The sequence below is a fragment of the Quercus robur genome, chromosome 12, assembly GCF_932294415.1.
Source record: "Quercus robur chromosome 12, dhQueRobu3.1, whole genome shotgun sequence".
NCBI lineage: Eukaryota > Viridiplantae > Streptophyta > Magnoliopsida > Fagales > Fagaceae > Quercus > Quercus robur.
The window spans coordinates 3,274,563-3,300,934 of NC_065545.1; the positions used below are offsets into that span (position 1 = coordinate 3,274,563).

Here is a 26,372-nt window from a genome sequence, read left to right on the forward strand (position 1 = left end):
ATCTCTTTTTTGTCTACTAGTAACAACATGCTACCTAAGATTTGTTGTAAAATTTTTGTAAAAATATTATGTATTTAGCATTACTTAAAATGTATTTAACTTTAAATTTTAATTCTATATATTAATATGACACTTTTAAAGCTATGTATACAAATATATATCTTGATGACTAATAGGGTAATAGTTAATAGTTTATCTGACTAAAAAATATACCACCTGCCGCCAATATATCTTATTATAACTTAATGTATTAAAATAATAAACCCACTTCAATTCACCAAACAAATTCTACTTGCCCTTAGATATATTAATGTTATCTTCTCCAAGAAATGCAAAATAAACAAATACTTTGTTTCTGGTAAACCCCCACCCCCCCCCACCCCAAAAAAAAAGAAAAAAAAAAGAAAAAAAGAAAAGAAAAGTAATAAAAATTGGTAATCTTTTTCTATATGGGAATCTCCTCTCATTGGCTCCTATAATGGGATATAGACATGGCCATCAATATCCAGCTCATCATTTTTAACTTGGGGGATCGAATCATCAGGCCACGTGTCTGTGAAGAAATATCAAATATACTATTTTATTTCTCTTTCTCTTATTCAGTAACTGTCCGTTGAAAAGTTGACAAGTGTCTTGCATCTCCAGCCACTTTTCCATAATCTAGTAGTCCACTGATAGCATCATTTCTTTTTTTTGAGCAACTGATAGCATCATTTCCAAGGATTAAAGAAACAACATTCAAATGCCGCCCCATTGGTTGAATTTAGTGGTAGGGTTTTATGCACCAAAGAATTCAACAACATAAAAAGAAACCATAAAGTAGTAAATAAACAAAGGATTTATAAAAGTTACAAAAAGAATTCCTTAACATGTTTAATGTATGAATTTTTTAATAAAAATTGCTTAAATTTGGCAATTGCATATATGCTCATTTCTCCATAAGTGTCATTTCAAAAACCACCCCCCTTTGAGAAAGAGACAGAGAGAGAAATGTATGTGTGTGTGAGTCTGTGAGTGAGTGAGTGGCTCTTCTTATCTCTTTGGTGCATGAGTGATGGATTGGGAAGCTGTGGTTTTTGTGGCCACTACCCACTAAGGAGAGCTTTTACTATAACAAGTGTTGAGGACATTCTTCTCTAGGCGAAGAAAAAAAAAACCTTTGTGTCAACAGCCCCAACTCATTTCGATTCCACCCCAATTTGCCGAAAGTTACAATTATTTTAAAGCTAATTTGCCTAAAATAGTGAGCTGTTGTCTCATGTCTGCAATGCATGCATGGATGGCCCCCCCCCCCCCCCCCCCCCCCCCCTCCCTCTATTCTACTCTTATAGGGAGTGACCCCATATATTTGATGCTCTTGCACCTGGCAAATTCTTGATTTACGGTCCACAATTCTTGTCAACCTATTCCATTGTACGGTCTAGATATCCGCAGCCATTGCCCATTTCCACGATGGAGATACATGCACTTATCCTCATTGTGTTCAATTTGCATGGATATATTCGACTATAGTCAGTACTAACATACATATATATAGAACCTGTGTATGATCCATGATGGTAGGCTCAAATTACTTATTTAAAAAAATATATATATATATTCAAGTTCAAACCAACATTTATCATATATGTATACACGTGTATATAATATACATAAATGTTGGGATTCGGTGTAAGAATATTAAGATGTGTTAATTAATTAAGTTATAAAACTCTTTGGCAGAAAGAAAATGATGAAATTTTGCTAAATTATACACTCCTCTAAAAACTAATGTAGATTTTTGGAGTATATCTCCATTCAATCAACCGAAGAGGCAGTCATAATTAAACTCATATTGCTTCTAGCTAGAAACCTAGTTGTAAAGTAAAAAATGTATTGATAGGAGCGTGATACAGTTTAACATGCCGTGCTGACCAAAAGAACTCCAATTCAATTCAAAGATGCCAATCTTGTGGCAGTAGCATATACTTAGTCACACAGATAACTTCGGTTCCGTAATGGCTTTCTTGTTAAGGGGTCCCCTTGCATGGATGCTTAATGTTGGACCCTTTTTTTTTTTTTCAAAGGCAAATCCACTAAGGGACCAACACGTTGGAGAGCTTCATTAGAGTTCGTCACAAGTTGGGCCTTGGTACCATTTATAGGGAACAAATATTGTCAATTGTAGGGCATAGTTTGCTCTCAATAAGACTATGAAGGTTTGAAAAATTAAGAGTAATTCTTGTCTCTTATGATAAAATATATATATATTTGTTTTCAGTTCCTATATATACTTGAACCCCCTCCAAATTAGAAAGTTTCAACAACTTCGAAAATATGTAGTCGACCCACTTCGTGTTATCTCTCTCACTCACTTATGACTCAAACTAAATGGAGTTTTTAATATCTTGGCTCGAGAGCCAATGAGATCAATGTGATAAGAACTTGTCATCATTGACAATGAGCCGCGCACTTTTGCCACTAATATTGGCCAAAAGATGAGAGAAAATATACATGTTTGTTTATTTCCAAAGGATTAGAGACAACAACGCAAAGCATTTTTATGAATAACACGTGGATATATAATTAAGAAAGGTCGGAGAACTAAGTCCTAATCATGATTTGAATTCAACTTTCTTTCCTTTGAAGTGAAAAAGAAGTAAATTAAAGATATCTGCAACCCCTCAAACTTTAGGTTTTGACATTTAGTTTTGTTTTGATACATATAGTGTTTGACCATTTCCATTAGTTTTTGGAATATGACTTTCTGTCTTAGTTGGTACCTTTAGGACTTATACATGCTTACTTTGAACAACCAACTAATGAGCGTGGGAGAGAAAAGTTGGAAAAGAAGTCCAAGAAGCTATGAACACCAAGAACATTCCTTTTTCTTGGTGGGTTTATTACAAAGGTCAAAATCCCAGGCCACTATGGAAATTGCTTTATCATTAATGCACCTTTTCTTTTCTTTTTCCCTTGTTTTTTCCCCTAGTTTCAGCTGCTTGATAATGATGACCTCTAATGTCCGAGTCAAAGTGTGGCCAGATGTTCAACAAAGCTAACAATCGGCACAAAGGGACACGTATTTGGGCCTTGAGTGATCAAGGAACTTGTTGAACATACGCAATCATGCCCCATTGGCAAGTTCTTTATGTTAGTAGCCAATAACATAAATATCTCTATGGTTACGTTTCAAGGAATTTATGAAACACTCTTCAGCATTTGTGAAAAAAATCACCTAGTTGTTTCTTTCAAGTAAGGTGTTAATTGAGATTTGAGTCTAGCTAGGGCATTAGTACTCTTGACCATGAATACTACGGAAGCATGCTTGATGTGATATACATTGAACCAATCATGAGCTGTTTAGCTAGTCCAAATTTGCAGTATTCTAGAACTTAAGAATATAAACGTGTAAGAATTTTGTGCTACGAAGAAATTAGCTACCAAGAGATGGAATGTTTCCTAGGCACCAACACGATTTCCTCCATTTTATTTGAAATTGAAAAGGTATATATTTCGGATAAGATTTTATGTTTTTAGATTTAGTAGTGTACAGAATACATGTTATTTAATGCTATTGTGTGACCTCCATCAATATGATTTAATGTCTAATTACTTTCACATGGTAATTAAATTATTGAAATATTAACTTAAGAGTATTATCAATGCTACACTAAATTATTAACAAGCTGAATGTTACAGGGAAAGTGATTTTTTTTTTTTTTTTTTTTAAATCGATAGTTTGAGGAGGATGAATTTGAACTTTGGATATCTCTTTTGGAAACATTAAGAAATACCAATTAAGTTGCAAAGCAAATTATTATGGGAAAAATGAATTGAATATAAATTGAGCATACATTGGATTGGACCAAATCATATGTTCAAATTTTGTGTAAATTTCTATGTCAAAGCTAGGGTTGTTCATGGAATTGAAAATCCTGACAATATTGATCACTCCATCAACGCCAAATTTATTCTAGGTGATTTTTGACACTATGCTTGGTCAGTGTCAAGTTTTAAAACTCAAACTCCTAATCGTTAAATAATGAGTTTAGACACCTGTCATTGGTTTAATCTAACTCGTCTATATATATATATATATATATATATATATGTGAAAGCAAAGTTTGGCAAGTGGCCCGATTGTGTTGGTCGATGTCAGGTTCCTCTCCTCTCAATTTGACATATTCAAATCAAGTGGTGGATGGACCCTTAATCCAACTAAACCCAACTTGTGAACATCCATCAAAGTTCCAAAAATAGATTTATCTACATAAATTGATAATACTCTCTAAAGAATTTCATAATGAGATAACAAACATCTTCCCTCGTCCTTAAATTTTCTGAATTGCGTGTCAACTAGTATTTTTTCCCATTTAGAGCTAACTTATCCACCAAAAACTCATTATTATTTTGATAGATGACAAAAACATTTCATCCTCCGATGGCTTTTTATTTTGGAGGCGAACCTACAACAATTTTATAAATAAATTATTCCTATCTCATTTCTTTTGGTTCTGGGAAAAATGATATCAATGCTGTACCGTGTTTAGAGGCATTTTGGTGAAAGAAATTTCCCCAAATAATTAGAAGCACAACATGATATTAAAGTGTAGTCCTAATGAAAAGATGTGTTAAATTCAATCCATTTATGGAAGAGGAAGAATACCTTCCATGAGAGAGAGAGATTTCTTTTTCCTTTTTCTTTTTCCCGTTTTTTATTATATGTTTATCATTTAGATTTACTTATTTTCTTCAAATCTAACTTCACATCTCCCATGGGCTCAAGGTGAAATGCAATTATCTTCTTCAATGATTGTTGGGCTTTGGCCTGTTCCTACAATGTTAGGTGCTTAAAACGGAAAAAATTGGACCCCTGTCTATTCCATAATGCCAGATTTGCTATTTCTGGGCTTTAGGTTATTTTATTTTTTCCTAAAAATAAAATTGATTAGTGATCCATCAAATCCAACTATTGAATCCACGATGGACACCCACAATTATCCTACAGTAAAAATATTTGATCTTTAGATTCTTTAGTCTTTGAACCCCAAAATTTTCCTACAGTGAAAAATTGGCCTTAAATTACAATTGATTAGCATAAATTTTTAGGTGAAACAAATGTATCAGTGGCATGGTTTTCTTTTGACTCTAGGCAAGTTATGTAAAGGGTGCCCACTAGAGAACTTCTGAAGAGATTTGAGCCATAAAGACTCTTTGTGTGATTTCCACTACCCAATGCATAATAATAATGCTTGTTACTATTTTGTCAGTTGTCACTTCCCAGTATCAAACTCGATGTTTGTGCTGTCTTACATGAAATTAGGCTAAGAGCATTCTCATCAGGTGTTCTATAAAAATGTCATTTTGACACATCAAAAATACTACTTTATTATTTTAACACACCATTTTATAATTCACCGTACATCTCCTATTTTCTTCTTTAATTCTATACATTAAAATAATATATACAAATATTAAAATAACATTAAAAAAAAACCAACAATATATAAAAATACAGAATAAAAAAAACCCACCACAACCTACAACCCACCCCTGCTGCCAACACCCATCAACGCCCCACATCCCACCCAGCCACCGCCTCACACCAAAACCACCACATCAAAACACCACATAAACACCCAAAATCAAACCCACCACATTAGAACATCACAACCAGAACAAAATCCATTGTCTATCTTTTATTAAAATAAAAAAAAACAAAAAAAAACACACACACACACAACCCAAGCAGCCGCATCCCACACACCCACCCACTACCGCCACCAACCCACCCATCGTTGACCCATCCATTAGAACCCATCCACAGGCCAACCCACTACCACCGAATTCGCCCATCGCCATCGCAACCCACCCACAGGCCGACCCACCCACCATTAAATTTGCCCATCGCAACCCACCACCACCAATCCGCCCATCACCATCTGAACCCACCCACTGCCGAACCCACCCATCAAATCATTGCAAAAAAAAAAGCCACAACTACAAAGATCGGCATCAAGTCAAGGAGGTGGCGCAACAAGGTTGAGAGGAAGAGAGAAAAGCAACGAGAGTGAGAAGAAAAAAGAGTGAAAGAAGAAAAGAGGAGAGGTTGATAGGAATGTCTGAGGAAGAGATTGATGAGAAAGGAGAGAAAAAAGAATAAAGTGATGAGAGAGGAGAGAGGAGAGAGAAAAGAGAATAAAAATAATAATAAAACTTTTACTATTTATGTTCATATGCTTTCATTTTTGAGATTGTACTGCTGACTCATGCCAAATATTTTGACATTTAAAACACCTATTATGAGTGATTTTTTAGTGTATGGTGTGCCAAATGCCAAATATTTGGCATTTGGCACTCCTAATGGGAATGCTCTAAAAAACCCCATTGCTATTTGCTACCCAAAAGCTTAGCAACAGCCTGAGCTGAGTTCAGTCCAACGCATTTAATCTTGAAGGTCGTTTCAAATATGAGTGGGTCTAATTGGATTACAAAATTCTATCTGTCCCTTATGTGGCAGGAAAAAAGAAGAAGAAAAACGGTGTATTCCATTCATCTTCTGTTGAAGTCTTTCCATCAAATTTTAGGACGCAATCTGGGGAGTGGGGAGACAGTGGGTGAGTAACAGCTAAAAGCTTAGTTGGAATTTGGAACAGTAAATCTAAGTCTTAGTGCAATATGATCATTTTTATTAAAAAATAAGTGGGCCAATTCAGTTGGGCTTGTGCAGTTGTGGTCCGGAATAGTTTTCAAAGCGACAAGTCCACATGAAAATATATCCAAGTAAAAAAATATATTTTATTAGTATACTTTAATCGTTGATCAAAGATAGATTCTTAATTCAGAACTTAAATAAAATGCTAAAATTACTATCAATTTTATTACAAACTGACACAACAATAAATTAGATTCGGATGACTTCAATTGACAAAAACCATAAATAAATATCTGAAATTTATTTATTTATTTGTTGTAATTGATGACACATTAGTATGTAAGGCTAAAACTTGTTATGCCTAGCACCACTCTTAACTTAATAGGAACCAAACATGAAGATAGGAGCAAAATGACCTCTTTTGTATGCAAAAGTAGAAAAGCGACTTATATGCAGAAGATCAAGACGTGGGTATCCACCATTATTGTAGCTTCAATTACTGGAGATTGGTTCAGGTTAACATGTTGTGGTTTGCCTGTCCTAGCAAAAGGGGGAAAAGAGAATTTTGTTTGTAATTAACGGTAGCCAATTTGAAACTAGTATTGGAGAGGGAGGGAAAAGCTTGCACCAGCATTGTCTAATACATTATACATATTTCATCAATAAGATAGTAAAGAATGGATAGGCAGATAGTGACTATTCGTTCTACGCCCAGCAACCAATAAAACATGTTAGCCCCATCAAGGGGTATTCCAAGCACATTTGCGCAACAAATTTCTATTCAAGGTGTGGCTTTTTATAAAATGAATGTCAACAAAAGAAGGTAAGCGAATCACCTTCAATGTAAGGAAAGAGTATCTGTTTTGCAAGAACAATTCCTCGAACAGATTAGCTTAGAAGGTAAATTACAATAATGGACGTGTTGTCCTTGCTTGTTTTTTATACAAGGCCTACATCACATACAGAGTAGGGTTCCACAACAAGCCTTACCCCACAGCAGACACGATTTGGACTGGTGGGGTGAATTGCTTTTAAAACCCAGAAAAAACAAGCATCATAACTCTACAACAAAAACGGATTCGTTTCCGTTTCTGTGAAAGAATATCATAGCAGGAAAATTTCTACAAACAAAAATCATATATCTTCTACTTCTTTGTCATTCCCAGGAGATCATAAATAATTGCTTCTTAATGCTGATGGTGGCAAACTGCGGTAATGATCCATTCAGGCTCAAAAGTACCACCAGCGTTAAATATGGGAAACGCTGTCACGAACGAAAGCAGGAGTTAGATTAAACGAATTTGTTCTTGTCAATGTCATTGCCTGAATATCCAATGAACTTTGTTTTCTTTTATCATGTTTTCTTCCCTTATATTTCAAATTGTTAGGGGGGGCAACATTAATCACTTGTTCTCTCTCTTCCATTACTTCAGGGACAGGTCAAAGTCAAATATTACAAATGTAAAAAGTACAGAACAATTAAATCTCACCTCTCTCAACCCATCAAAATTGCAATAATGAAGTTTGGTTCATTTAATTGGGAGAACAACATCGAGGTTTTTCTGAAGCAGCCAGCCTCTGGGGTAATCAAAATGACGAGCTCCCAAATGAAGATGCCAGTTCATTATCCTTGAACAACCAGGCGGTGAACCTTCCATTTGACTTTCATCTTCCACCACTTGCTCTATAAATGTGGTCTCCTGTGAAAATATGAAGTCAGTCCACAAAGTCCATATATTCCATAATTATTTTTTAGCATGTAGCTACTTTAACATGATAATGCAAATAATATCTAGAAGAAGCAACAGCACGATGAATACCTGGAAACCCTCCTTCACCGAGTCTAACTGTCGAATTGGAACTGAAGTGGGGCGTTTCCATCTCTTTGGATCCCACAAGATTGTACTATTAAAAGCAAATCCTGACATATCAACGTGAAACCTGCGAAGCTTCTTACTTTTCTCATTTGTATGCCATCCAATAACTTGACTCCCATTGCACACAGGACCTTCCAATATGGCCTTGTTTTTACTTTGTGCAAGCATAGCAACAGGCCAAGTTCCAAACCGGCTACATAGCAAGTAGACCAATATTACATTTAGCAAGAAAAAGGTTGGTAGAGTACGATGCAATTCTAACAACAAAGTTTCAACATTTCTAAAATTCTATGACAGTGTAGTCACAATGAATAAATATTTATCAACATTTTCTCAAATCACAGAGCATGGTGATCCTCATTTTAATTCAAAAATAATAGCTTATATCAATGACTTTGAATCCCTCGTCTCCTCAAAAAGCCACTATTCTTAAATAAAGTTGCTTCTCTCCTGCTGAAAGTGTTACTGCAGCTTATTGTTTGCTTGGATGAGCTTATTCCCATCAAATAAAACAAAACAAAACAAAAAAAGGGTTGATGGAAATAAGCTCACCCAAGGCAGTATTAATGGCTTGTTTAGATTGAGGAGAAGTAGAAGGGAGTAGAGTTGGCCCCCTCAATAGAAATAAGCCATAGAGAAAAAAAAGGAGGAGATGCATGGAGTAAAGAAATGATTCAATGTACACAACGAACAATAAAATTAGAAACATTGGACCTCATAAATTTTATACCATTACAGGATTGCAGCATCAGATACTCCACAATTCACAACTTTTAGACTGAAAGATTTATGTCTTAATAAATAAAAGGTTATATCCAGTGCAACAGTTCCCACTTTTGTGGGGTTTAGGAGGGGTGATTGGTAGACAACTTTAATCCCTTATTCTCAGGAGAGGTTCCTAGATTTATGTCACAATCAATAATGTGAAAACTCTAAGCCAAACAATTTATTTTCTCTAACGTAGGTGTCCATAGCTCTTCAAGAGCCCAACTATTACCTTAATTATGTGTAGTTCTCCCATCCACGTAATTACAGGGAAGAATCTCTTGGGGTTGGTCCTAAAATGTTGGCTAGGAATTTTAAAGTCAAGACCTCATAGATCTCATGAGACCTCAAAAACCACTAGATCAACCTCTTAGCGTTCCTACGCCAAACATATTATATTTCTCTCTCTTTTTCTTCCCTTTTCTTGGGGTGGGGGGTTGAATAAGTCAGATTTCAAGCTACAATACAATTCATGTAGGCAAGAGTGTAAAAACCACTTAAACGCTGTGTTTGCGTGAGTCTGGAACACACATTCTGGACTCCTAATATTGAGTAAATGAAAAGTTTTCTTTTTTTTTTTTAGAAAGAAAGATCTAATGTTTATATTGTTAACGGGTTAAGGCCCATAATTATTGTTATTCAAAGCAACCAATTCACACTATTCTCCTATATCTCCCACATAGGCAACTTTAACTTAAATCCTCAACCAAAACATACCACAAATACTTGCTCAGCTTTCAATTCAGTTTGTAAATAAAGAAACTCCTACCATTTTGCCAAAAATACACACAACAAATATCTATTATCTAATCCAGTTATCAAATTCGAAATTAACGGAGTATCCAAAAATAGACATTTAAAAAAAAAAATTATAATAAAAAAAAAAAAAAGTTACCTAATGTTTCTCAAGCTGTGGAACAAGTGGAGTGAATAAATATTATCGTCATCAGCAAAGTAAACGATACCGTCTAGTCTGTGGCGTTGAATGTGATCCAAAGCAGTGTTCCTCTGATGCACGCCTCGGTCCTTCACATTTGTGCTGTTGTTAACGCACACCAAGTGTCTGTACATGACACCGGTTTTTCTCAGTATCTCCGCGGTCTCAAACGACGCCGTGTTCATCTCCACCACAATCCAAAGGAGCGGCGGCGGCACGAGACGGAGCACCTGGCTCAGTCTGATCAAGTAGTACGCTTGCGAAGCTCGGTTGTACGTTGGCGTTACAATTATCAGTTGCTTTCTCGGCACGAAATCGAACCGCTCCGATTCTTTCAAATTCGGTTTAGCGTTGAAGCTTACTTCGGCGAGCTTCAGATCGACGACGCGGTTCGATTGAGGCGGCGGATTGATCTCGAAGGAGAAGTCGTGGTTTCGACTAATGGAGGCTGCTTCGTCTTCGTCGTGGTGGTCGTGGCCGAAGGGAGATAGACCTAGAAGGAAACCTAAGAGGAAGAAGAAGAAGCAGCGGTAGAGGAAAGTCCTCGGCCAGCTATGGCTGTGAGATTTACGCGGCGGATATCGGTGGAGGTAAAAGAGCTCGCCGATTAAGCGGCGGACTCTGACTGCGAACGCCGCGAATGCCGGCAGCGGCGACGAGTACTTGGAACCGCCGGAGTGCTTCGGTGAGGTCGAGAATGGAGTCCCGCCGTTCTGGTACGGCCGATCGTGATACGGCGACAAAGTCCGGCGGATCGACGCCATTAATAGTCGCTTTCACATAGGAAATTATGAAGGAATAAAAATCCAGTACAAAAGATAGGTTTCTTTTTGGTAAGTTATGAATAAAGATTAGATTGAAGTTGAATTGGACGATTAATTAGTAGAGAAATTTGGATAGGAGAGAGTGAAGATTTTTGGGTATAAATTGAGGGAAAATTGGATTTGAATTTGAGAGATTAGTGACAGAGAGAGAGAAAGAGAAAGGCGGCTGAGATCTAGGCTTTGGCTATGTTAAGAGGAGAGAGAGAGAGGCGCTTGGTTTTGAGTTTTACCGCGGAGACAGAGAGAGACGGCGTTGATGGGTTGGGTTGGGTTGGGGGGACCTGACCAGGGTTCGAGTCGGTGGTGCGCAATATACGGTCCAGCTAATCAGGCGCACCGGGATTTTTTGATTATTTAAACAATTTTATAGGTAACGTGTGTGGTGTGTGCCAATGGAGTTGTGACACGTATTTTGAGTTTGACAGCAAGGTGGTGGTAAACGTTGTCCAAAAAAAAGTGATTACTGTGGTATTTGCATTATCATGAGAATTGAGAGGTTCGTTTTGTTTTGCTTGTGGGTGGGTTTAATGATTAGGTAATTACTGACTGTGTCAATGTGTTTTTTGATTGTTTTTAATAAGTGGGGAGTGGTAGTGGGAGTGGGACTGTGGGAGTGGGTGGGAGAGAGGTTTGTGGTTTCTTTCTTTGTTTCTTCTGGTCATTTCTTACACAAATTTGGTGGGGAGTTATATTCATGAATGAATGAAAGAACTCCGTTACTCGTATTTAGAGAGAAAGGATGTTGAGAACAAGTGAGATTCGGTTGACTTATTATATCTAATTAATAATATGAATTTTAAACATATTATCAACTTAAAAAAGATTCCAGGTACGCTATTCTGATTTTGTTTGTATCAACTTTAATTTAAAAACATTAATTATATATATATATTATATTGCCCAGCTAACAACTTTTTATTTTATTTGGAATTTGGTCTGTGATTTTAGACTTGCCGTGGCATAACGTGCTAAGGAATGGGCCACAGAATTGGCACCACCAGCTCTTGATGCTTTGTTATCTGACTCTTCTTTTTTAAATGAATGAAGTTTGATTGGGTTTTCAAAAAAAAAAAGACTTGCCGTGGCAGGGATATGCAGCTTATAAGTAGCTTTTAGAATGTCACAGGCTGATTATATAGATGCCTCCTCTAATTATCAATTGCATTACAATGCTACTGTCAAAAGAGAAAAAAAATAAAAATAAAAATTGCGTTGCAATGCCCGAATTAACAGCAGAGTTGTTGTTGCTTTTTTTTTAATAATAATAATAATATTATGAAAAAAATGAAATATCACTATTTTTTTAGATACTAAAGAGTTTAAATCCAAGACATCCTATATTAGGATAGATTATTCTTTATCCTCAAGTCAAGGAGCTGATATTTCATGCGCCAGGTGTATGAGACCTGCCTCTCACAAGCAGGTGAGCCCTTATCTCATGCGTTACACGCATGAGACTTGTCTCTCACAGGCAGGTGGGCCCCACATCCTCAAGTCAAGGAGCTGGTATCTCATGCGCCAGGTGCATGAGACCTACCTCTCACAGGCAGGTGGGACCCTATCTTATGCGCCTGGTGCATGAGAGATTTAATCCAAGTCAAGATACCACTTGATTTCTTATTCTTCTTCTTTTGTTTGTTTGTTTGTTTTTTTTTTTTTTTTTTTTTTTTTTTTTGTCTCTCTCTATTTTTAAAACACCACTTGATTTCTTTTATTGTATAAGCCAAATGAACATTGCTATTGAAGTAATGAATAATTACTCTTCACTTTTATTTAGTAAATGACAACTATATAGTGTTTAAATTTGGTATTGAAGTACTAAATAATTACTCTTCACTTTTATTTAGAAAGTGATATTTATAATGATTTGACACCAAGGTGTCCTAAGATCCAACAAACCCAACTTGATGTCAATCCAGGCCTAAAAGCTTTCCTTAAATATTAGAGTAACAGCCCATCATTTTAAAACATTTTTTATTATTAATTAAGTCAAATTGTCTTTATTTAGTGTCTCCTAGGATGAATCAAACTTTATGTTTTATTTCTCTTAGGCAGACAAGTAATTTATTGTGTTTCTAAGTTCCTAAGAGTTATATTTGACTTTAGTCAAATTAAGTGAATGTATTTATTATTATTATTTTCGTTTTCTTATGCTTGGGGGCGATTCCAAACTCTATTTAAGTCTTTGGTTGAATCAAATAAAATTCAAAGTGTATTTTTAGATTAAAAAACCTTGTGTTTTTCAGAAGATGGATTTCTTATAAATTATCTCTTATCCCTTGGGTGGATTCTTTTGGGTGGCTAGTATCGGTTCTGTGTCTCTTGGGTGGTGTTAATCTGTTTCCCATAGAATGGTGAGCCAAAATAGTTTGGTATACTTTTGGGTGGTGTTATCTATATTTCTTTGGGTTTACTTTGGTGGTGAGTTTATCTATCCTTTAAATTAATAAGTGTTTTTTCTCATCCCATAAAACTAGAAAATATAAAATTTATTTATCCGGCCTAATTCCATTTATCATATCGGTTAAGTTTGCATTGCCCCTTACGAATCCGGTATCATGATTTCATTTGGAATGCTAGAAATAAATTTTACTTTGAAGATGTCCAAATGTATCCCCACTACTATCTTGAAAGGAGCAACTTTGGTTATCAGGATCCCAATTCATATCTTAGGACCTTAAGATTCTAAGATCCTACATCCCTAAAACGTCCTGAATCTTTTTGGGATTTGTACTGAAGTGGAATCTGTGTGGGATCTCGGTTCGGATCTTAGGATCTTATAGAATTGCGATCCCACAGCGATACCAAAGATCCTATTCTATGAAGAAAAATTCAATTTGTTTTGCTTATTTGGGGCCTCCAAATGGAACCCAAAGGCACCAAACTGACAAAAAAAATACTAAACAAATCAGTCTAACCGCCCTAACTCAAATTGAAAAAGGAAAAAGAAAAAAGAAAACAAAGTCTCACCTAACCCTAAACTAATTGAGAAAATCACATAAAATAGAAGAGACTAGAAAGTAGATAGTTGAAAGTGAGTGCAAAAAAGATAAAGAAGTTCGTGCTACTATTAGTAATGAATTTGAGTTTGGTGATGCCAATAAAAATGAAGTGAATGAACCTCTGAATGAAACATTAAGAGATTTTGATGATTATCTAATTGATGATGCGGGCCATGTGACTGCTAACAATTAACATGTCAATTAAAAAAAAAAAAATTGCACAAATATCCATGCTTTTAGTCAAAAAGTATTTCATAGTATTTTCTAACTAAGATATCTAAGATTCAAAAAAAAAAAAAACACTTAAAATGTATTAAAAAAATGTGCACAATATATCTATCTAATTTTACTTTTATCAACTACAAATAAACCTTCAACCATCTTTTTCTTTATTACTATAACAAGGAGACTTATTTTACTCAATGAATCCTTCAATAGGAAGAAGTATGTTTTCAACCAACTTTGAGTAATGAGATAAATTATAAATATAAGGATTAAGCTATTTCCATGTCCTATTGTCAATAACAGTTGAAAACTTATGTATTTTACTAAATTGCCCCCATTAATAATCCTAGTTAACACCTCCTCTCTAATAGGGATGACAAATAGGAGGGGGATTGGATCATGGGTAAAAATTCCTACCACGTCAGAACCTTCTTCAGGGTAGGACAAATTTGTAAAGTAGTTGGGACGAAACTAGTATAGGTCAGGGGTAGAATAGATCAGATGTATTTTGTCATCCCTAATAAGATGGTTTCAACATTAATCTGGTAGAGAGATGAACGATAAATGGGAGGAACGGTTGTAAGAATGCTAAAAGAGAAAATTATACAATATTCCAAGAATACAATAATATTATACCCCATTCTCTAACAAGAATAGTGGGAGGAAGAGGTACAACGTTATTGTAATATCAGAATATTTATTTAATTACTAGTGCTAAAAGAAAAGGAAAGAAAATAAGGAGAATGCGACTATTTTGGAGAATGGTAATAGAATATGCAAAGAAAAAAATTTATAAACAAAAACAATATGTATAAAAAAGATTAAATTATATATGTAAATATATATATATATATATATATATATAATTTATAGGGCATGAAATTATATATATAGACACACACATTCAAGAGGGTGGGCTGAGCAAAGCTCATCCCATCTCGCCACCTATTTGAGACGGGAAAACTTGCGTGGGTTAGAACAGATCAGATAGGGCATGAAATTTTTGTCATCCCTACTTCTCGGCCTCATTTGGTGCACATCAGTTACTAGAACTATAACAACTTCGTCCCAACTTTGTCTTCATCACCAACCGAATGTGGAACTTCAACTTCACCGGAGGGACTGTACAAGCTCCATTACATAAACAAAAACAAAAACAAAACCAAAAAAATACAAGGAAAAAAAAATAAAACCATACACTCGGTGTTACACCTCTTTCTCACATTAAAAGATTCACTTTTTATATTATATATATATGAAAGGAACGTGTAATCTATTGATTATATAAACTAAATAATTTCACATTCTCTACTATTCTGAGATTTAAAAAAAAAAAAAAAAAAACCAGTATTCGTTTCTGATTCTGTTAGTTTTTATTTTTATTTTTTATTGCTGAATTTCTAATTCTATTAGTTAGAAGTTTAATAAAATGAGATTATGATAAGTCGGCATCAATGGTCAATATATGGATGTATTGTTTGACATCAATCCAATTCTGCCTTCCTAATATAGCTGCGAGTGTGCTTTGTGCTTCTTTCTGTATTATAGGAAATCTTCAAACGGGTTCTCTTTCTTCTTCTATTGCTTTTGTTTTTTTTTTCTTTTTTGAGTGTGGTAGGTATAAGTGGAATTTTTCTCGTTATATATATATATATATACACATTTTAGGTTTTGTATATAATATATCATTGGTAACAGTCCACTGTATGACAATGATGTTCTTCTCCATATACCCTTGGAAACAGTCCACCTTTATAACAATGACAATGAGATTCAACCATAAGGGGGCAACCTTGTTTATTTTATTGTCACCAAGAGGGATAGGAACTGAAATCTCTGTAATTTTAAGCTCAATTATCTACATCTTCATATGATATATGATAGCCTAGCGAAATAGCAATAAAACTTTTATAGTCATTTGTAATTCGTGGTCTAATTAGACAACATCGTGCTTAAAACATAAGAGTTGCTAAAAGTCAATTATATGGAAGTTATATAAATTGTCAATTTATTTTGATATAAAACATTTAAAAAAAACAAACAAACTGAATAATACCAAAAAAAGAGCAGAATGAGTATTTCTGTATTTGACTTGGTTTGATGTCGAAGGCATGAAACATCAATAATGCTCTTGTGACTTCCAAGTCACTACCACCCCTTTTGGTAGAGTCATTTACGCAACACTTCTTTCTAATTGTGATCAATCCTCAAGGTTTGACCCTCTCCAATTAGTTTTGTCCAAAAAAAATAAATAAGCAATAAAATCTTGACACGTTAGCATTTCATTCATATGAATAACAGTTTTGTGTTTCTGATTGATAAAATAAATCGTTTATGTGAAAATTTTAAAACTATAATATAAATATATATCTAATGTAATTGATAGTAATATGTTTTGCGCTTGATTTTTTTTTATGTGATCCAATCCTTTTGAGTTTCTTACAGGAGGATAGAAAGAAAGGAGGACAAAACTGAGCCAGCTGCAAAAAATAAGGGCATGGAGCTGTCTTCTTTCAATTAGGTGCTGAGAATCATACATGAACCCCAGAAGATAAGTTACAACTGCAACCTCCCGCCACCACCGAGGTGGTGTGGTCTAATGGTGTTAGGTGATGCACAAAGAGTTGGGCCAAGGGTGAGGTCCCATGTTCGAGTCCGAATATGGACTTGCGTGGGGTTGCCTTCCTTGGCAGCCTAGAATCGTTAGTGCCCTTCATGGGGCTGGGGAAGCTATGGCTCACCGGTCCCCCTGCACCCTAGTAGGGCCTGGACCCTGGCGGGTAGGGTGCTACTATGGTCACGTCCAGGTGGGATTGCCATGTTGGTCGTCCTCATCTACCCATTTTTTCATTTAGCAAAAAAAAAAAAAAAAAAAAAACTGCAACCTCCCGCCAAATCTACATATTTCTTTTTTGAAGCCCCATAATTCACAAAAAAATCAAACGAACTCTCTCACACATCACTATAAGAGACATGAGAATTTCACAACCGATCACGAAAATTCTCACTCTTTGCTGTATGAATCCACTTTCAAGAGTTCTCAATCTTCAAAATCATAAGAAACTTCTTAGAGCTACAAAGAAGTTTATGACATAATCAGGTAGGTACAAGAGTGAAAAACTAAAGAAATTTTCATTAAACCCCCCCAAAAAAAAAAAAAAATTGGTCATTTAGAGAGAAAGCATGATGTTGATTTATTACCAAGATTATTAAGTACAACGAATGTAGCTTATCAATTATCCTTATAAATTTACGCCGTAATGGTAGCTAGAAGACGCGCGCGCACATTAGCAATTGAAGGACACAATCAAGGGTCCTCCTCCTAAGATTTGCCCTTTGGGAAGCATCAAGAAACATTTAAATGCTACTTTATTAGATGCATTTTGTAAACAAATTCACAGTTTGTTAACCCTTTTTTTATTATTTAAATAATACTCCTATATATTTGTTCAACTTTCTTTAAGGTAAAAGCGAATATATATTTGTTCAACTTTCTTTAATGAATTTCCTTTTTTCACCAAAAAAAAAAAAAAAAAAAGAACCCCAGAAGATAGACCCAGTAAAGCTTGCCCACAGATTGATCACATGCAAAGAGTCCTTGGGGTTGGATTAGTTACAAATTGACCCATGTGTTATCAATTTTGTATTATTGACCCCTGAGATTTAAGAATTATCTGAATTGACTCCTCCATCTTAATTTATGTTGATTATAACTGATAAAAAATGGTCATATAGTGTGCACGTAACCACTTTACTTGAAGAAAGGAAATCATTTTTAAAATAATACATGCATAGCACATGGTCATTTTCTGTCAATTACTATATAGTTAACGGAACTGAAATGGATGAGTCAACTTAGATAATCTTAAACTTCTAGGTCAATAATATAAAGTTGATAGCATAGGGATCATTTTGCAATAAAGTTGATAGCATAGGGATCATTTTGCAATTGACCTGGCACTTGGAAGAAGTAGAAAAAAGAATAAATATGGTGATAATTTGATTACCCCTGGGATCATTTTGCATTTTGCCCATAAATTTTTCTAACCCGTCTCTAAATGACTATATGTTGGGCAATTTGTTGGAGACAGATATTCGGTAAACTGTGTATTTTAGCAACAAAATAGAAATAGTTTGATGATTTCAAGATATACAACAGAATAGATAAATTACAACTCATCCTCTCATAGTTTGATCCGATTACAATTTAGTTTATCAACTTTAAATTATAACATTTAACTTCTAAGGTATAAAATAAATTGAAGTCATTATCGTTTGAGCAAAAATAAGGGCTTTTTTTTCACATGTAGACCGTGTGCAACTTTATGAGAATATGAGAGTTGCTGGAAAAAGACACAAAAGTACTCCTTATTAGGTCAAATATAGTTATAATTATTTAACTAATTGTGAAAGGATCCATCCATAACAAGGAGGTAAATTGTAATTTATCCTATTAAAGAATTGAGGGGTATTTCGTCCATAAAATGTAAAATGTTAATTTAGAAAAAATCTTAACAATTTCTATATCAAATATATAACAATTAAAGGTTTGCAGACTAAATTATGATAGGACACAAACCATAAATTATAATTTACCAAGTAGGGGCAAATTGATTCAATTTTAAGGGTAAAATAAAAATTTAACCCATTGCGAAAAGCTATTTTTGTTAAATGTCAAAACTTATTGCCAAACACGGCCTAACTTATCGGATATGAGTCCAACCCGTATTTGATTCATACTCAGGCGACAGTTTATCACTTATTCAGAGAGTATCGGATCTATATATGCATGATCTACTTTATTGCTATCACTCACAAAATCAGCCCTTTAACATTATTTCAGCTGGGCCTACTATCATGAGCACACAGCTTGATTTTAAGTGGGAAAAGACACACAATCTCACCCCTTTAATCAGGGGCTCCATACCTAAGCAAAGGGGACCATTGGTGGCTTCAACTGAGCAGCTATCCAACATAATGCGTATCGATTTAAAACCTTCCCCATATTTGGCATTAGAAAAAATAAAATGGAAGATTGTAGACAAAGAATTGAGAGATAATTGTCAAAAATTACAACCTATGTTACAAAAGGGGGCCGGCTTCAACTATATCTATTCAAAGTGACATGACTACTTAACCTACCCCAAACCAGGCAGAAAGTTAAAAAAAAAAAATGGAAATAATGAAACTACACAAGAAAATGGAAATAAAAATATAAAAATACATATATTAAAAATTTACAACTATAGTACATTCCTTAGAGCAGCTTTAGCAAGGAGGATTCTTTTGGATTGGCAGCTCCTTGACAGAATTGCAAAATCCCAGATCACAGGACTGATATATATATATCCATCAAGGTTCCACGGTTCAACAGTCATATATCCAAGCCCCATCAGCTGCTCTATGATCAATAAATTTGTTCCCGACAACTGGAACCAACCACGGGATTGGGACTTACGTCCCAACTGCTCTATAAACAGCTGGTCAATTGTTAAACTCCAAGCTCTCTACTAATCACGTTGATGTTGCTCCTCGAACTGAAGAACTTGAGTCAGCAGAGTGCAAAGATGATGGGAGATAAGGTTGTTGCATATGGGTTTCATTTGCAATACCAAGAACCGCTAACATTGATCTGCCAAAATACAAACCTGAAAAGTTAGCTAAAATAACATCAAAATGAAAATGAAGTAACAGAAGGATAAAACCACGGAGAATACCTGATTTATTGACAAAGTTATTTGACAGTTAACAAGAGAGAACCATATTAGATTTCAAAAAAGTATTCTCATTACAAGAAAACTAAGGTTCCCATAACCTTTTCCCTGTTCAATGTCCATATTCTACAACTTCAGTAGCAAAAGAAATGCTTGATTATATACAGAATCAGGACCTGGAAGCTGATAACTTAAGAGCGCATTGAATGAGTACACAACTATGCAATAAGTCAAAGGATGTTTTATCCTTTAGTGATTAAGATCCCAAGACACCGCTAAAACATGTGTTGTTTTAGAGTTTTGCATATCTGCATCATTTTCATCCCCAGAGCCAGTAATCTATCTTATTAATTTTCCTTTGACAAGTAAATACTCATTAGTAAGAGAGACATCCAAGAACAAAGGATGGCTAAAAGAGTCCCTAAAAAAAGGTTACAATCTGAAATTTAAACAATCAGAAAAATCAAGGAGGAAGATGGGATGGTGCCTAAAGCCAACATGGTGTCATAAAATCATTTCAAGAAAGAAGACACTTACCCCCAAAAAAAAAGGAAAAAAGAAAGAAAGGACTTCACTTTGTACCAATTATCACTTTCACAAACATATTAAGTATTATTACACTTCTAGTGCCGTATTTCAACCCAAGGCTGCAATTCTATCATCATCAGGAGAACATTACCTGATCTGTCTACTGGAAAGATCAAGCACAAACTGAAACAAAAATAATACTGACCACTTTGTGACAAAACATCAGTGCTAATTCAAAGAAATCAAACTGCAAGCATGTGCGGGTAATAAATGTCTTCAGTTTGTACCATTTTATTCATGCTTCCACAAACATATTAACTATTACACTTCTAACCAAATTTCAACCTAAGGCTGCAATTATAAATTTTAAATTTCAGCAGTTAACTTGATTGATCTTCTTCATGAATTAAACCCACTTTAATGACCAGAATATCACCCTATGCTAAGCTTTAAAAAGGTCAACTGAGCTACAATTTGATTGAGTATTAAGGCTGCAATTATAAATTTTAAATTTCTGCAGTTAACTTGATTGATCTTCTTCATGAATTAAACCCACTTTAATGACCAGAATATCACTCTATGCTAAGCTTTAAAAAGGTCAACTGAGCTACAATTTGATTGAGTATGATGCAGATAGACTCTCCTTCACAGTAAAGGGAAAGCCAATACCTTATGACCCCTTGAATAAATTAAATGGTAAAGAAATATGATAGATAATAACTTAAATTCACTGAAATAACATATTGTTAATACACAGCCCTTTTTTTGTTTTGTTTTGGGAAAGAGGGGGGGGGGGGGGGGGGGGTGGGAGAGAGATTAAAAAAAAAATTATAGTAGTATAGGACACAGGTTGTGCTGTTAATCAGATCTAAGAAAACTGTACCTAGGAACTGAACTTCTAATACTTGGCTGGCTTGCATGAGCAGTAAGTGGACCTCTAAGGTTAGAATATTTGCTCAGAGCGCTTTCAAGTTGTGGTGGTGGTAACTGCAAGGAACAAAATTTGGGTGGGGCGCTTAGTGAAAATACCACAAGGCAGTAAGCACTCCTGATAATTTATATTACATGATACCTGTAACAATACATCAAAAGAATGTGGCTGTGTCTGAGACACACATTTCAGAAAGCCAACCCACAGTTTTGGCATTCTCCACACCTGCACTCAATAGGTACGTATAAAATCAGTTGTTCCATAATTATGCTTGATAATCAGAATTGTAAAACATAGAGCAAGCTTGATTAAATTTTTTATTTGTATGTTTCAAAAAACCTAATTGTATGTTGAGGGAGTGTACCTGTCTAGTCACAAGTTTGGAAAGAATCTCCATAACAAAATCAACCTAAATAGAGAAACCAGATTGTTATTTATAATTTGCATCTACCACACATAGACAAACAATACATTCACATTCAGTGGGATACTTCATGTCATTAATAGTGACAAATGCCACCACAATAACAAAGCTTAGTCCCATGTATGTAGGGGATGCCCCAACTTTTATCTATAACAGATCCATTCATATGAAATTTAATAAAAACTTACATTAGCCATCAACCTACCACAGCCCTCTCTTTTTTCCAGGCTTGCGACTAACTGTGAGCAAAATATACGACACAAACTACCAACACGTGGAGAGAAAATCATATTTAAAAAACCTACTGAGCTATGTAAATGGATAGATACACCCAAAATGCTTGTTACTTTGGTTTAAGGCCAAAAATAAGTAGAAAATTTTTTTGGTAAATAAAAATTCATTAACAGAAAGAAGCAAAAAATCTTCTAAAAAATTTCCCCAAAAAATAACCTGATCACCATCATGCAATGAAGCAGAAAGAAAATTTCACAAAGCCCATATTTTCAACAAACCCAAGATATATGACTCTAAATCTCGAAATTACAGATTTTACCAAGAAGCCAGTCCTGAAATCATTCTCTAACATAAACTCAGCATAGTAAATAGACATACTAATGTAACATATAGAGGGGAAAAATCTTACCAGTGTAGGAAAAGCATCAATTGCCTGAATCACAGTTCTCATGAAAAGAAGAGGTAGAGGAGTTTGATCAACCTGAAAAATACAACTACCACTTACACAGAACTGAAAATAGAGTACATCAACCAGATCATAAATGACAAACACGTACCATATGGTTCAATGCCTTTGCCAAGACCTGCTGTGTGAAAACTGTTCGTTGCTCAAAACAGGCTGAGCAAACATCTGTAATCTGAAAACATGAAATGGAAGTATTAAAAAAACATATATAAATAACAATTAATGCAGTGCACGGTAGATACATGGGACAACCACTTTAATACCTGTAAATGAGATGCATAATGCAGCTGATATTTAACAATTAACAAAAATCGGAACTCCTACTAGCTAAATTGAAGCATTGTGCCATCCACTCCATAATTAAATCATATCAAGAATTTGTGCTACATTTTGAGCAGGGCCAAAAAGCATCCGACCCATTGGGAACCCAACCACTGGGTTTGCATGGTCCAAGTTTCAAGCCAAAAGCTATGTTGTGTGGCTTGCGCCATGGGCTTTCTAATTAAATTGGAATTTTGGGCACTTAAAACCAAAATGAATGAAACTTCTTGGGGATATCAAGATTAATGAGTGGCCACAGTTAAAAAAGGTTAAATAATAAACAAACACCTTCTTCAGAAGATGTGACAGCAATTGACAACCGATGAGCAAAGATGTCTACCAGCAATTGCAACAAAGCATTAGTCGGAGACTAATTTGACCGAAATTGGTGGCACCAAAAGACCGAAAGAAAATATCACACTGGAATAGGAAGTGAGAAAACATATGATTGCTAGAGAAAGTTTAGGGGGTATAGAACTTTAAAATGAACTAAATGGCAAAAAAAGGAACTATAAAGTCGCCTTCAAATGATGAGGAATGAGGAATGGCGAAGCACTGCATTTAACATTGTAAATTTTAAGTCAATAACATTAATATTCTCATTTATTACAGATTATTATATTTAATATAATTTTATTGGAAAAGATATCCAAATTTTGTTATTAAATAAATGTTGCAAAGAAAGTAATATTCAACCTATCTTTAACTCCTAAACTAACACCAACTTATCCTGAGCTAGGTTTAATCTGTCACTACTAAGGTAACAGGTAGGTGAGACTGGAATCTTAGCACCCACTTAAACCCCAGGATTACACTAGGTGCCTTACTCGATACGCCCAAATTTCATTCTAAACTCGTCCTTTTCACTTATATATACAATCAGGACCACTTTTACAACATCAAAAGACTACAAGATTATATTAAGTGAAAATTGGGACAGAAGGCAGAAGCATGCAGGATGGGCACAATATGAATATGCAGTTCAAATGTTATCTCAATAGTCTTAACATATGGAAAACATAAGGCTTGCATCATGTATAAAAACAAGTACTTTTAAATATAGAAGACATGCCTTTTTAAGTGCAAGGCCATCTTTCTCAGGAACAATGTGATGGATGGCAACCAACACTTCCACAGGTGTTAAAGCTGGACCCATATGAGCTGAACCCTGCCATGAACAAATATTAACTCTCAGCAACTTTTGTTGACTTGGGGTAGGGGAGGGGGAAAATAAAATAACACTATATATATGTGTGTGAGCGCGCGCGCGCATGTGAAGCAAATGCTATCATACTGCTAAATGAATTAAATGTGAAGTAATGAGAAATAAACAAATGAAGCATAATCTAATAATTTCAATTCTGGACTGAAATTCTGATTGAACAAGTGCATGAGACAAGCAATTAATTGCGTTAGATGCATAAATGATCAACACAAGCAAACTGCTCTTTCTTTTTGTAAATTGGTAAAATGCATGCGCACCTAGTGGGTCTTGAACCCACTACCTCACCCAACACCTAACACAAGCAAATTATTCATAACATCCAGACATACGTTCAGAAGTTTTCAAGAATAATCTAAAAGGTTAAGGAGCCTTTACTTAAGCTCAGTCACAACTAGAATCAATTTACCGTTTACCTTCTAACAGAGAAATCAACAGAAGAGTACAGATTTCAAATATGTTAAGGTCCCAATCTTAAGAACAAAACTACATGTCAAGGAATCCAATGAAAAGGGAGAAAATAAGAGTTCTCTCTTTATGTTTCCATTATGAATTATCAAAAATTGAGCATTCACATTTTTACCTGCAGTATGTGAGCAAGTGCCGTCTGGAACTTTTCTAATGGAAGTTCAACAAGCCGAGGGAAAATAGGTAAAACCTGCTAGCATAAAATGATTAACATCCACACATGAAAACATCCAAGTCAAGTAAATAATACATCAAAGTTCAACAATGCAGCTACTTTTTTGCAACAACAACAACAACAACAACAACAATAATAATAATAATAATAATTATTATTATTATTATTATTATTATTATTACGAGGAACAGCCAGACCCCATTTAGTGGTGCCCCAATAAACCCCAGATTCCTACAGTAGCCTGTAAACCACAGGTATCGAGTGAAACCCAGGACTCAAATACAAGACCTCAAATTATAACACCACTAAGGCTTCCATTTGAGGCATACTCTTGTGCGGACTGTGATGAGTGAGTATTACTTCTTAGCCAGTGTTTAAGGACTGATGAGAATGCTATTCTTTCACTAAAATGACATTCCTGTGAATGAAAATCATCTTGAAGATTTTCTTTTCCCTTATAAAATTTCATAATGAGTCTTGTCTTCAGTAGGATCCAGATCCAAGTGCAATAGGGGACACCTTTGGGTTCATCTTAGAAGGCTCATGTAGTGAGAAATAATGTATGTCAAAAAATGTAGTGCGAAATAATATGATCAAAAGAATAGAGTTAACCTCAACATGGAGAGTTTAATGACCAATGGACACTGCACTTGGTAAGAAGACCCCATGTAGTCTATGGAGCACCAATAGCAATGGAATGGACAAGATCATTACTCCAGTGTCATTAAGTTTGTGGTGAGGGATGCCAAAGAATCAGCTTTGGCATATAGTGTGATGTGGGGAAGCCTTTAGGATTTATTTCCTGATTTGTTCTCGATTACCAATGATAAAGAAACATGGGTAGAGTCTCATTTAGTTTCTTCAGGGAAGGAGTGTATCGAGCTTGAAATTTAGATTTGTGCATGCATTCCATGATTGGAAATTATAATATGTATCTTATAAATTATAATTCCCCATCCCCCACCCCACCAAGTCAACAAAATTAACCAACACAATTGGATAACTTGACTTTAAAAAATGAAAATAAAATTTAACCAACACTTCAAGTTAATAATTAATTTTACATTTTAGAGCGAAATCGACACATACAATCATATAATAAGTAAAAATAATAATAAAAAAATTGTGAAACAAACCTCATTTTTGGAAAGTGAAGACAACATTGGAATAAGAATTGTGACATCCTGCAAAGAACAATAGTCTCTGTGAGGACCAAGATGCAAAATTTTTACATTGGTAACAGAAGAAACTTTTAATCATAAGAAAAACCTTTAATTTAGTTTCATATAAATGTTTAACAGTGGCTATCAGATCAGAAGAAGGCGTCGTCTCTTGAGTCAATATTTCCAACACCTTGCCAGAAAAACAAAACCACTATCAGCATCATTCATGTGCAGAATATCTGAGAATAAAAGAATGGTTCAAGGTTAAAACAGCTTACAAAAACTATAAAGGGAACCTACCAGTGTCAACAGGTTTTCACTCCCTTGAGGTGGATCTGATATTATATGGAGCAATTCAGAACAAGATGATCCTAGGGACCTTATAAGAATAGGGATATGGCGATGGAAAGCCTGCACCACCCAAATAGGTTATAGAGTCATAATTAATGTGTACATATA

At 35.0% G+C, this 26,372-nt stretch overlaps 2 protein-coding genes across 4 annotated transcripts in view; both read right to left on the reverse strand.

The window, feature by feature from the left end:
• Positions 1 to 7,411: 7,411 nt before the first annotated feature.
• Positions 7,412 to 11,641, reverse strand: LOC126708904 (probable beta-1,4-xylosyltransferase IRX9H). The gene is made up of 4 exons (XM_050408904.1): positions 10,175 to 11,641; positions 8,458 to 8,707; positions 8,128 to 8,337; positions 7,412 to 7,901 (listed from the first exon to the last, which is right to left on the reverse strand). Exons 1-3 carry the CDS (start codon positions 10,978 to 10,980, stop codon positions 8,167 to 8,169), a joined length of 1,227 nt encoding a protein of 408 aa, XP_050264861.1. The 5' UTR covers positions 10,981 to 11,641; the 3' UTR covers positions 7,412 to 7,901; positions 8,128 to 8,166.
• Positions 11,642 to 19,251: 7,610 nt separating this feature from the next.
• Positions 19,252 to 26,372, reverse strand: part of LOC126709553 (uncharacterized) — a 32,928-nt gene continuing 25,807 nt past the window's right edge. For all 3 annotated transcript variants that reach the window (XM_050409838.1, XM_050409837.1, XM_050409839.1), the window contains 11 exons: positions 26,214 to 26,324; positions 26,020 to 26,103; positions 25,887 to 25,934; positions 24,691 to 24,765; positions 23,958 to 24,053; positions 22,656 to 22,736; positions 22,508 to 22,579; positions 21,805 to 21,849; positions 21,582 to 21,665; positions 21,393 to 21,496; positions 19,252 to 19,899 (listed from right to left, as the gene is read on the reverse strand). In XM_050409838.1, coding sequence (XP_050265795.1) covers positions 19,782 to 19,899; positions 21,393 to 21,496; positions 21,582 to 21,665; positions 21,805 to 21,849; positions 22,508 to 22,579; positions 22,656 to 22,736; positions 23,958 to 24,053; positions 24,691 to 24,765; positions 25,887 to 25,934; positions 26,020 to 26,103; positions 26,214 to 26,324 — 918 coding nt within the window. In that variant the 3' untranslated portion in view covers positions 19,252 to 19,781. The remainder of the gene's footprint in view (positions 19,900 to 21,392; positions 21,497 to 21,581; positions 21,666 to 21,804; positions 21,850 to 22,507; positions 22,580 to 22,655; positions 22,737 to 23,957; positions 24,054 to 24,690; positions 24,766 to 25,886; positions 25,935 to 26,019; positions 26,104 to 26,213; positions 26,325 to 26,372) is intronic.